Source organism: Pipistrellus hanaki (assembly GCF_964339955.1).
Source record: "Pipistrellus hanaki genome assembly, chromosome: 4".
Taxonomy (NCBI): Eukaryota; Metazoa; Chordata; class Mammalia; order Chiroptera; family Vespertilionidae; genus Pipistrellus; species Pipistrellus hanaki.
Genome location: NC_140506.1, coordinates 35580553 through 35593757, shown reverse-complemented (window position 1 = coordinate 35593757; position 13205 = coordinate 35580553). Strand labels below are relative to the sequence as shown.

Below are 13205 nucleotides of genomic sequence, written 5' to 3'. Positions count from 1 at the left end.
GAATTGTTCATTAGAAATCTCTGTTTTGTGACAGTTATCAACCTCAAGGGCATTATGCTAAGAGAACTTAAAGCTAAAAACAAATGTCATTTGGCATCACTCATATGTAGAATCTTAAACACCAGAAACCTGTGATTAATAGTCAGTGATCCTGTTTTAACATGTCAATAAAAAGCTAGAGTGGACTCCTAAATTTTTTTTAAAGTTACAAATGTGCCTTTGTGGAAAAAAATAAGTTAAATCTAATTGTGCTCATTTTTGTTGAAGTTATGAAAGACTATTAAATAATCTATAGCTGTGTCATGTTTTCAGGTAATTTTTTTTTAAATTAAAATATATTTTATTTTGTACAGAGAGGAAGGGAGAGAGATAGAGTTAGAAACATCGATGAGAGAGTCATCGATCAGCTGCCTCTTGCACACCCCCTACTGGGGATGTGCCCGCAACCAAGGTACATGCCCTTGACCAGAATCGAACCCGGGACCCTTCAGTCCCCAAGCCGACGCTCTATCCATGGAGCCAAACCGGTTTGGGCTGTTTTCAGGTACTTTTTTAAAACTGTTGTATGGATGGCCCTGGCTGGTTTGGCTCATTGGTTGGATCATTGGCCTGTGAAATGAAGAGTCTTGGGTTCGATTACCGTCAGGGGCACATACAATACTTCAGTTGCAGGCTTGTTCCCTGGTCCTGTTAGAGCACCTGCAGGAGGCAACCAATTGATGTGTCTCTCTGACATCAATGTTTCTTTCTCTGTATCTCTCCCTCCCTCCACTCTCTCTAAAAATCAATGGAAAAAATATTCTCAGGTGAGGATTAACCAAAAAACAAACAAAAAACTTTTATATGCATGAGAATAAATTTCTCTTTCAAATATAATATGAAAATATTACATCTGAATATTGGCACTAAAATGTAATGTTTCTCTCCTTCCCTTTTCCTTCTTATTTCTTAGTTTCATCATGGCTCTCTACTTTTTCCTTATAACCTAGCTCCCTCCCAGTTTTACAGAATACTAGCTTATTACAAAGTTTTCTTATAACTTTGAACTAAATTGTTGAATTTTATTTAACCATCTATATTTATGTATTTTTGTGAAATTAAATGTTTAATTTGGGAAGGTTTTTTCCCCCAGTTACATTTTAACTTCACAATGAATAATCTTCCTAAATATAAAAATATTTTGTTTGCATATTGGAAAAATTATTGAAAGAAGTTGTAAAACTCACAGATCTAGTCTTCCATTCCACATATACTTAACTACCATACCTACATTCTGCAAAGGAGAATGGAAGCTTATTTCCTGTAGAAATTGAACTAAAGAGTTATAGATTCAGGAATACCCAGCACAGCAAAAGATAGATGTATAGGTGTACTTAATAAAGTAATTAAGTAGAAATGTACCTAATGATTATTGAAATCTAAGAGTATCACTATTCCGCTTATCTCTAAGAAATCTGGTAGCCAGGGACTAAAGGTAAGTTTACATATTGAAAGATGCCTTCCCCAGCTCCCTTCTCTAACCTTGTTTGCCAAATGCCTGTCAACCAGACAAATATTTTCTGATACAAAGTTAAACTCTAGAGACATTTGAGTGGACATAGAGGATGACCTATAAATAGAGACTCTCAAGGGCCCATCATGAAAAAGCTGTCTCGCTACCATGTCACCTTTTGATGAATTCCACTTAGTTAAAATAAACTGCTATTGCATTCAGGGTTTACAGTTCTTAACTCTTTAATGTAAACAGATGACTAGACCTCCAGACATTAAGGAAAGCCCCTAACATCTCCTTTTTGAAGAGAGCCTTGAAACCAACCAATGGAAGATAGGGCTACTGCTATCATTTAGAGAAATATCCTATACAAGTTTGCATACTTTTTAAAATAATGAGTCACATTTTCAATATACTTGTGGAAGTCACTGTTTAAAAATTTCCTTCCTTAGGGTTAATGAAAATTAACTTTTGTTAATCATCGTAGGTGGAAAGTATGTAGAACGTGTAATCTTTAAATCTGATACTATTGGTCAGAGTTTGGGATTAGACTATATAAATCATCTCTTAAATACTGACAGGGTCTTGGTGCTAGGATTCCAGAAACATTGGCTGCAAATAATGGAATCTTCAAGTAATTATGAGTCTCATCATTAAGGATTGGGTCTAAATCACATATTGTAATATTGAGTATGGTAAGTCTTAAAAAGTTAGAACTAGCTAGTAAACAGTAAACATTACAAAAATAGGATTTTACGGAGGGGGTAGAATAGAGCAAGAGTAAAACTCCAATGATTCTAACCTGAAAAGAAAGGCAATTAAATTAATTTGCCTTTAGATTAGACCAGAGGAGTTGTTTTTTGATAAGCAAACACTTTCCTTAGTTAAAAACCTCAAGAGTTCTGTCTGGGTCATGGTGTAAGCACTGTTCCCTAAATTTTCAGTGAACAAATTTCTTATTTACTTCTAATGTAAATGTTCTTTTTATATTCTATATCATCTTAATTTATTTTTCTAGAGACAAAGAGAAGATTTTTATGAGGATTTAAGAGTCAATCCATCAAAAAGATACATTTATACACATAATTGCATGTAACAATAAGTCCAAAAATATATGAAGCAAAAACTATGCAAATTGAAAAGAGAAAAAAAAAAAGACAATTCAATATTAATAGTTTGAGACATCAATACTCTCTTATTATATAAGACTAGAGGCCTGGTGCATGTATTCATGCATTGGTGTGGTCCCTCAGTCTGGCCTGCACCCTCTTGCAATCCAGGACCCCTTGGGGGATGTTGGACTGCTGGTTTGAGCCCGAGGGATGTACTAGTGCAGGGGTCTTCAAACTACGGCCCGCGGGCCACATGCGGCCCGCAGAGGAGTCTGATCCGGCCCGCCAGGTTTTTTGGGCAGTGAGCGCAGCCGAGGTGTTACAGTAGGAATTAGTAGTTCATATAGTCCGGCCCTCCAGCTCTCTGAGGGACCGTGATCTGGCCCCCACTTTAAAAAGTTTGAGGACCCCTGTAAGTGCGTAAAGCACCGGCAGCTGGCAAGGAGCCTGAGCCCAGGCTAAGCACCACGCGCTCCCACTCATCCTGGCCCTGCTACACAAGCAGCTTGCTGGTAGTACTGCCACAGAGGCAGGAGAGGCTCAACACTGCTGCAGCTGTGCTCGCCAACCTTGAACCTGGCGTCTGAGCAGCGCTCCCACTTTGGGAGCACACTGACCACTAGGGGCAACTCCTGTGTTGAGCTTCTGTGTGCATGTCATAGCGACCGGTCAAACTGTCATATTCTCCTACTTTATTCACTAAATGCAGCACAGCAAATAGATTTCAGGGAATAGAATCCAGAAAAGACTTGAAAGTACATATGCTGCCACAGCTTCTTTGCTGTTAGAGTATGGCTGGAAATTTTTAAATGTTGACCAACAAGAAGGAAATTACATCCTGAAAGCCTGCTCTGATTTGCTAGGGTTTTGTTTGTTTGTTACTTTATATTTTAGAGAGAAGAAGGGGGGAGAGAGAGAGAGAGAGAGGGGGGGGGGGGGAGAGAGAAGGGGGGGGAGAGAGAGAGAGAGAAACATCATTGATCAGTTGTCTTTTGCAGATGCCCCAATCAGGGATCGAATCTGTAACCTGGGATATACCCTGACTGGAAATAGAATCTGCACTTAGTGGTATATGGCACAACACTCCAACCAAGTCACATTGGCCAGGGCTGATTTGCTAGTTTTCTAAACAAGTTTTTTTTTTGTTTTTTTGTGTTTTTTTTTAATATATTTTATTGATTTTGTACAGGGAGGAAGGGAGAGAGATAGAGAGCTAGAAACATCGATGAGAGAGTCATCGATCAGCTGCCTCTTGCACACCCCCTACTGGGGATATGCCCGCAACCAGGGTACATGCCCTTGACTGGAATCGAACTCGGGTCCCTTCAGTCCCCAAGCCGATGCTCTATCCATTGAGCCAAACCGGTCTTGGCTCTAAACAAGTTTTAATTGTAAAATTGTGAAGAATTACTTTTCCATTAGGAAAATTTTCAGTAGAAAACTTTCTTTTTTAGTATTTCCACAGGTAACACTGAAAGGAATTAATGGTATAGACTTTAAAGGGGAGGCAATAACTTTTAAAGCAACTACTGCTGGAATCCTTGCTACACTTTCTCATTGTATTGAACTAATGGTAAAACGTGAAGACAGCTGGCAGAAGAGAATGGATAAGGTAAGACTAGTTTTCTTTCAGTTAAGTAATCATTTCATTTAAGTTTTAAATATGGAGTGAATATTTAAACCAAACTAACTTCTTACAGAAAAATGCATTGGGATTGATAGAAGTAGCAGGTGGTACTTCTGAAACTTTGTGGGCATCTTAACCTCATTTTCCTAATGAAATTCATCCATTAAGTATTCAGTAACTGTACAATATGCATTCTTGGTTAATAACATTTTTGTAATAAAGCAATGCTTTGGAATGTAAATGATGAGCCATTTAAAATTACCCAACTTTATTGTATGACATATGAAACTGTATTTAAGCTTTATAAACGAACTTAAACATCAATTTATAAAGTTAAATATTAACTTATGCATTTGTAACCATGTGCATTTTCCAAGGTCATTGTGATATCATTCAACATACATTATATTGTTCATTAAACATTTGCTTACTGCTCACCTTTTTCTGACCTTTGTTTAAATTACTACTACACTGATAATATTAAAATATGAATATTTTTATAGTGTAATGTATGGTGTAGTGAATTTGTTTAGTAGGAATATTTCTGTTCATAATTCAACATCAATGAAATAGTAAAATGTTAGAACCCAAATATGCCACCATTTTATAGAAGAGGAACTGTGGCCCCAAGACTTGTCCACAGGTGTTAAGTAGCAGAATTAGAAGAATTTTACTATTTTCTATATTCAGCTCTGGATACTAGGCTAGAAATCAGACAGAATCTTCGGTAGTTGTTGTTGTTTTATGTCTGTTGGGAAGGGGAGGGTTGTTAATCCTCACCCGAGAGTATTTTTCCAATTTGTTAATTTTTTTTTTTTTGAGTGAGTGGAAGGGAGGGGGAGAGACAGAGAGAGAGAAACATTGATTTGAGAGATACATTGATTGGTTGTGAGCCTGAACCTGAGGCCTATGACCGGAAGAGAACCTGGGACCCTTCAGTCCAAGGGCTGATGCTCTAACCACAGAGCCAAACTGGCTAGGGCCAGTCAGAATCTTCTTAATAAGTGAATCATATTGCTTGTAGAATTTGAAGTTATTATCACTTTAAAGCAGGACACTAGGAGAGCATTGTCCACATTGATGTAATGGCAGAATGGCCATAGGACTTGAATATCACTATGTATTTAAAACAGTTCCCATGTTTAGACAAAAAGAGAATTGTTCAGAATTCTCAAGTGAAGTAGCCATATTGACTGACAAAATATGTATTTTTAAAAAACAGGCAATAAAGACATCCATTTAAGGTATACAACCATTTCATTACTATTCAGGAGTTAAACTGTTCTATATTGAAAAATTTCAAATCTATACTAGTGTGGATCAAATTGAGTTTTTAGAAGATTCCCTGTGCACACAAAAATAATGTATTGAGAAAACAAGACAACCCCTTAAATCTAGTAGACTAATGGTTCAAGAGAATCATTCAACTCATCTAGACTAGTTTATTTAAAACTTTTTTCTTTATTTAGGCTCTTTAACCTTCACTAAGGAATCATCATCTTCATTCATATCTAACCACACTGCCTTAAAATATTCTTTTAACATTTAAGATGTTTGCTTACATTAGTAGACTCACATATCTGTAATTTCACTTGCTTTTTCACTTTTCTCTAAGTCTTTTAAATATTGCTGTGCTGTGTGGTTTGGTTTTATTCATTTTTTAAGATGTTAATGTATATAGTGATGATTTTTGTACATTTGTATATACCCCTATAACCCCAATCAGATTAACATGCAGAAAGAACTTTTATAGCACAAGGTTCCTTCATTTCCCTACCACCACCACTACCTCAAGAGGTGACCACAATTCTAACTTACATAATCATAGATTAGTTTTATATGTTCAATGACATATAAATGAAATCATACAGTATATACTCTTGTGCTATTTTTTCCCCCTTGACTTGAGATTTATTTATGTGGTTACATCTAGTGGTAGTTTATTATTTTTTATTATTGTAATAGAAGCCTGGTGCAAGAAATTCATGCGGGGGCTGAGGGCTTGGCCCAGCCTGCACCCTCTCCAATCTGGGACCCCTCGGGGGATGTCCAACTGCCGGTTTAGGCCATGGGAATAGGGCCTAAACCTGTAGTCAGACATTCCTCTCACAATCCGGAACCGCTGGATCCTAATCACTCACCTGCCTGCCAGCCTGATTGCCCCTAACTGCCCCCCCCCCCACCAACCTGGTCACCTCTCATTGCTCCCTTCCCCTCTGGCCTTATCATCCCTAACTGCCCCTCCTGCCGGCCAGGTCATCCCCAACTGCCCCTGATTGCCCTCACTGCACTCCCCCACTCCCGTTGACCTAGTCATCCCCAACTGCCTCCCCTGCCAGCCTGGTCACCCCCAACTGTCCCCTCTTGCTGGCCTGGTCACCCCTCACTGCCCTCCACCACCACCACCACCCCCTCTCTCACACACCCCCCCCCCCACCAGCCAGCCTGGTCATCCCACAGAGCCTGCTGTTCAGTTGTTTGGTTGCCCCTCACTGCCCCCCCCCTTTCCTGCCAGCCTGGTCTCCCCACACTGTTCGGTCATTGCATGAGGGTGTCCCAACCAATTTGCATATTATCCTTTTATTAGTATAGATAGTATTTCATTGTATGATAAATTTTCATTGTTTGACTTTAATTTGATTATCTATTTTTCCAATTGATGGAAGTTTAAGATTTTATATTTTTATTATTATGAATAAAGCTGCTGGAAACATTCTTGTACATATCTTTTGGTGGATATATGCACTCATTTCTCTTGAGCATATACCTAGGAATACAATTATTAATTCATGGGGGTATACAACTAGCTTTAGTGGATATTGACAATTTTCTAAAGTGGTTTTATCAGTGTAAACTCCCACCAGCAATAGATGAGAATTTCTGTTGCTCTTCACCCTTGTCAGCTCATAATATTGTCAGTTTTGAGTGGATATCTTATTTTGATTTTTCACTTGCTTTCTTTTGAAAATAGGAAATGGAGAAAAGAAGAAGAGCAGAGGAAGCATGCAAAAATGCCATGATAGAACTTAAGAAAAAATCTCACTTTGGAGGACCTGATTATGAGGTATGGTGTTACATTTTGAACTTAGAAAGGAAAATATATATGCATGCCTATTACAAAAGTGATTAATTTTTAAATTATATTTTTGTAACCATAAAGGTTCTAAATATATAATTTTATATGTTTATTTTAATTAAATGTATATATCATAATATATAAATGCTAGGCTTACTTTGAAATAGAATTTTTGGTATTGCCTACAAAATTTATATAGGCTTTAAAAGGCTTATTTATTATGCCTGTCCACAGTATAAGACAAGTGTTCATCTCCCCTGTGAAGATGATAATTTTTATTGTTATCTTCTAACTCTCTTTTTTAAATAAAAGCAACTTATGGAGGGAAAACCTGAATACTTTATACAGGCAAAATATTTTAGTTTGTATATATACTATGATGTCTTATCTACAGTAGAGCACAAACCATTATAATCACCTTGCCTTTATGTTTGGATGTGTGAAGGCTACTTCTTTCCCCCCCCCCCCTTTTTTTTTTTTAGCAGCTAACCTCTTTTTTTTACTGAGTAGTTAATAAAATCTTTCTTCCATATACATGCATAATTCAAATTTTATAAGCTAGTTTTTGACATGTTTTTATAGAAAAATATATAATATATACTGAGTGGCCAGATTATTATGATCTCTGAACGTATAATGATCTGGCCACTCAGTGTAGACTGACCACAGAATTGGGATTTTAAAATAAGGTTTTTCCATGTATAACAACTGGATTATGGGTAGTTAGAAAGAAGCAGAGGACTTACTAGCCAGAGGCTGGAGGCCACTATCTCCTGGTCCCTTGACATATCAAGATTTGCAAGATTTTCCTTATACATAAGTACATTGAGTGTCCAGATTATTATGCATTCAGAGATCATAATAATCTGGCCACTCAGTGTGTATATTGTAATTGTCATTAACAAAAACTCAGCTGCTATTAACAACATGAAATGAGCATTTTTTAAATTACTTTTTTATCCTCACCTTGAGGATATGTTTTTGGGGGTTTGTTTATTTTTTTTGTTTAGTTTTTATTGATGTTTAGATAGAGAGGAAGGCGAGAGAGAAAGAGAGAACATCCATCAGTTGACTCCCATACATGCCCCAACAGGGGATCAAACCCACAACCTAGGTATGTGCCCAGACTGGGAATTGAACCCACAGCCTTTTGGTGTGCAGGTCGAGTCTCCAATCAACGAAGCCAACCAGCCAGGGTAAAATGAATATTTTTTAAATAGAATGGCAAGGAGTACCATTGAGATAGAGATAAGATGATAAGATAGCTATAGTTAGCCCGGATGGTATTCTTCAATGATTATCAACCCATGAACAGGAGGTCAGTGTGGTTCAATTCCCAGTCAGTGCACATGCCCAGGTTGCAGGCTCAGTCCCAGGTGGGAGGCATGCAGGGGGCAGCCGATCAATGATTCTCTCTCATCATTGATGTTTCTATCTCTTTCCCTCTCCCTTCTTCTTTCTGAAGTCAATAAAAAAATACATATATTTTAAAATAATTATAATTAGACTATATTTAAAGAAATAGAAAATCTTGACATTTTTATTCTAGAAGGGAACAAAAAGCTGATATTGACTATTATGTTGGAACTGATTGAGGAAAAGAAGAGCTTTTACTAACTATATTTAATGTTGGAATTGATTAAAGAAAAAACTCAGCTGCTATTAACTAAATATTTTTTATGTTGTAATTGATTTCCAAATATGTATATCCATGATGACTAGACTTGAGCTGTAATATATTTTTAATTATTAAGCTGTCAATTCATTTCTTCTAGGATGTATAAAAAGTATATAATTAATTATTCTCTGGGGTTTTAATAAGCTAAATTACTAAAATATAAGCTATTACAATTTTAATTTTTAATTTGATGCTAAGCATATTGTTTTGCCGTTTTAGGTTACCTTATTTTTTTATATTATAAATAAAATAAATATTTCTTATAGAAAGATTAGAGAAAATACACAAAAAGCCCATGTTTTTAATTTAACAATATATAGTACTAATTTATTTCCTTCTAGCAATATATAAATATAGTTATATGCTTCCACTTCTGTCAACACAGTTTTCTTTTCAGGGAATGAACCGGGTGGAGGAAAGAGAGGCCTTGTGCTAGATATATGTGTTTACTAGTTTCAAATCTAAAAATGTTAATTTATTTATTGATGTGATTGATTTAGACTTTTCTAAAAAAATGTTTATTGGTCACTAAAAATTTGCTATATAAAAGTTTTATGCTTTTATGTATTTCTCAGTCTTTTGTTATACTTATCTCTACATTTGGTGTCATGTTTAAAAAGCATCCTGTACCTCAAATAATTATCTGTATTTTCTTTTTTAATGATCTTTTCTAAATACATTGCTGATATACATGGATTTTTAAAAATTATTGTATAACGTAAAAATCTTTTATTCTAATGGTGTTGTGGTTCTCCATGCAATTGAGAACCAGGCTCTCAAGCATCAGCTAGCTCAATTTTTCTTTCTCCATGAACTACTTGTATTTGCTTAGAAAGATCCCCCTCAGTACCCTATCTGTACTGCTCATTGCCTGTAGATCTGCAACTTTGTACTTACCTTTCTTCAATTTTATATGGTGTCTGTCACCGTAGCAGGCATAGACAATGCATATGAATGAACAAGATTATATTCCAATACAACTTTATTTAGCTTTATGTAATTCCAACATGTCATGAAATGTTGTTATTCATTCCATTTCCCCCAACCATTTAAAAAATGAAATTCTAAGCTTAAAGGCCATACAAAAGCAAGCAGTGGACTGGATTTGGCCTATGGTCCATATACAATAGTTCACCAATCTCTTACTCTAGATTATTGCCCTAATACAATATTGGTCAATATACAGTAAATATATGAGTAGTGAATGATTCAATTGTTATACTCATGATTCTACACAAAATGTATGTTATACTCATTTTATGTAATACTAAAGGCCTGTTGCAATAGACCTTCCTTTCTCTGGCTGCCTGCACCGGTTTTCCTCCAGCAGCCGGGACCCAGGCCTTCCTCTGGCTGCCTGTAGTTCCCTCCGCCCCTGGCCCTTCCCCTCAGAGCAGGTGTCCTGCCCCACCCAACCACTGCTTGCCTGCATGAGTGCTGCCCAGAGGCCCAGAGCAGCTGGGGGACAGGGCTGCCATCTTTGTTGGGTTAATTTACGTAATCCTGATTGGTGGGCATAGCAAAGTGACAGTCAATTTGCATGTTTCTCTTTTATTAGTGTAGATTACCTAGTGTACTAACTGGTTCATAAATGTTTGTTGAATCACTTTTCAACTTTTCTTTAGAGTTAATACCAGAGTTATCAGTGTTTTCTACTTTCTTAAACCAGCTTTTTTTTTCTTCTTCTGTGTGTTCAAATAGGAAGGTCCAAATAGTCTGATTAATGAAGAAGAGTTCTTTGATGCTGTTGAAGCTGCTCTTGACAGACAAGATAAAATAGAAGAACAGGTATGTCTGTCACTAAAAATTTAACACGAGATATTTCTTGATGTGTGTTATTTTATATAAATAGAATTTGAAAACTGTAAAACTGATAACCTAGAATATTAACTGTGTCTGTATTGAGTCACAAATGTAGGAGAATTTTTATGTCAGTTCTTCCATTGATCAATTTCCAAGCAATGGAAAGAAGACCAATGATAGTTTCAAGAAAGCATGCATAATTAACTTGAAGTTAAATTTAAATAGTCTGCCTATTACTTTGAAATATCCAACTTTATCATGATCCTGTTAATATTAAGCATATATTTACTCTGAGTAAAACAATCTCTTTGAACTTCTTTTTACCACCAAGTATTGTACCATATAAATTCAAAAGGAAGATTACCAAGAATCTATTTTTCTTCCATTGGTACCATTCAGTTTTTATTATTAACTCCTTTATTGCTTTCACTATCTTAACCTTCAATTGCTTCCTCACCTTTAATTTTCTCAGTGTTTTATTATCATTAAATTCACAGCAGTTATACCCAGCTTCTCTTGTGGAAGTGGAACTAAGCATATCTTAAATCCTTTAACTCTTAATTTCAAGATTAATTTGATCCCTTGCCTTCAATTCTGCAAAAGTGCAGTTGCCATGTATTACCACTAGATGGTACTGAAGGTGAATTTTAGTTACTTTCCCAGGACTTGAAACATCTTACAAATAAATGATATGTATATCACTTGTACACTACAGATTTACTTGCATAAAAAAGTTGGCATGTTCATTCCCTACCATTGCTAAGACAGTCATGGCTATTATGCCCATTTATTAGTCTATCTACTTGAAGGTAAATCACTTGTAATAGTGGCTACTTTTCATGTTCATTTTTCATTATGCCACACAGCACTCAAATGACTTTGAATTTTGGATGCCAAAAGTATTACCCAAAACAGTATCATTATGTTTGTTTTTTGGGGAGGTTTTTTCACCTTCACTGTCTTTGTGTGTGTGTGTGTGTGTGTTTTGTTTGTTTATCGAATATGTGTTACCATGGAAGTGTAGTGAACTGAGGTCATTACAATTTTGTTTTAGCCTTAGTTTTGCCACTGGCTAACTATGAAGCTATAAACTTATCACTTAAATTTTCTGGGCCTTGGTTTCCTGATCTGTGAAACAAGGGGTTAGACAAAATGACTCAAATCATACTTATGGCTCTAAAATCCTACTCTTCGAAGTAACAACACATTGGTTGAGTTGGAGTTGAAGAGAATCAATGAAAGCTCCTATAAGCTTTAGAGAAAAGAAATATTCATGGGACTATCAACTCATTTCATTTCAAACTATTTTTGGTACTCCGATAGATCCTCTACAAAACAAGCATTAAACAGAACTATGACTTTCCTTATCTAATAACTAGGTATGTCATTATGACAGATGATTACAGTATGTTAATACTTTAGAGGAGTAATCATCAGTAATCGATGAAATCGGTTCCAAAGGTTCAGATCATTTCCCTCATTGTATGCATTAGATATTACACAGGGCCCTCAACAACACAGCCACTACATAGGTAGTCTTCAGGGACACAGTTTTGTGTTTACATTATTTGTTTTACATTATTTGCCAGCATAAGGAAAGGTATACAAAAAGTGGTGAGAAATGAGATATATGCCATTATGTTCAGATCGTATTAGATAGAAATAACGAGTTGTTTTCTACATGGTTAGAAAATGAGCACACAAAACAGCAATGTTTCTGGTACATTACATTTAATAGATATTTATTGAATAAGTGAAAAGAAACTAGGGAAGCTGAGGAAAAAAGAAGTTAAGTGGCAGCTTAACAGGAATGAGATGATTAGATGGAAGACAAAATGAATACCTTTATGGAAAGGAGGCAAAAATAGACATGACGTGTTTGGAATGTGACTGAAGCAAACACTGGTATTGATTCAAATGATACAGCCCTGCAGGAGCCTTATGAGGTGGAATGATTTGAAAAATTAGGGCAGAGTTTGGATAAGAAAATCAGCAATATTCAATTAAGATTGATTTATGGTAAATGATTTCATTTTGGCATTTGAGAGTCCGACTAGGAGCAAAATAAAAAAATAATCCCTGGGCTAAATTAATAACTGTAAGGTCCAAAAGAAGAGTAGTTTCATGATTCAAATATTTCTAAGTGTTGGCAGAAAAACAGCAACAGTTGTTAGATTGGTATAGTCCAAACATGTCAAACTCAAAGGCTAGCACAGGCCAAATAAAGAAGAATTAAGTTTATGTGGGCCACAAAAAACAAAAGCTTCAATTTTCATAGAAACGTAGATTTATTTCAATAAAGACATGCTGAATACAAAGGGCTGAAATAAATGAGTAATCATTAACATAAAATAGTAGAATATTTTAATAAAAATCAATATTTTTTCTTGAACATTAACTTTCCACACACTGAATAA

General features: G+C 35.9%; 1 protein-coding gene across 2 annotated transcripts in view; it reads left to right on the top strand.

Moving 5' to 3' along the window:
- Positions 1-13205, top strand: part of CERT1 (ceramide transporter 1) — an 85317-nt gene that overhangs the window by 46434 nt on the left and 25678 nt on the right. For both annotated transcript variants that reach the window (XM_084880451.1, XM_084880450.1), the window contains exons 7-9: positions 4059-4216; positions 7203-7295; positions 10687-10773. In XM_084880451.1, the coding sequence (XP_084736577.1) occupies positions 4059-4216; positions 7203-7295; positions 10687-10773 (338 nt within the window). The remainder of the gene's footprint in view (positions 1-4058; positions 4217-7202; positions 7296-10686; positions 10774-13205) is intronic.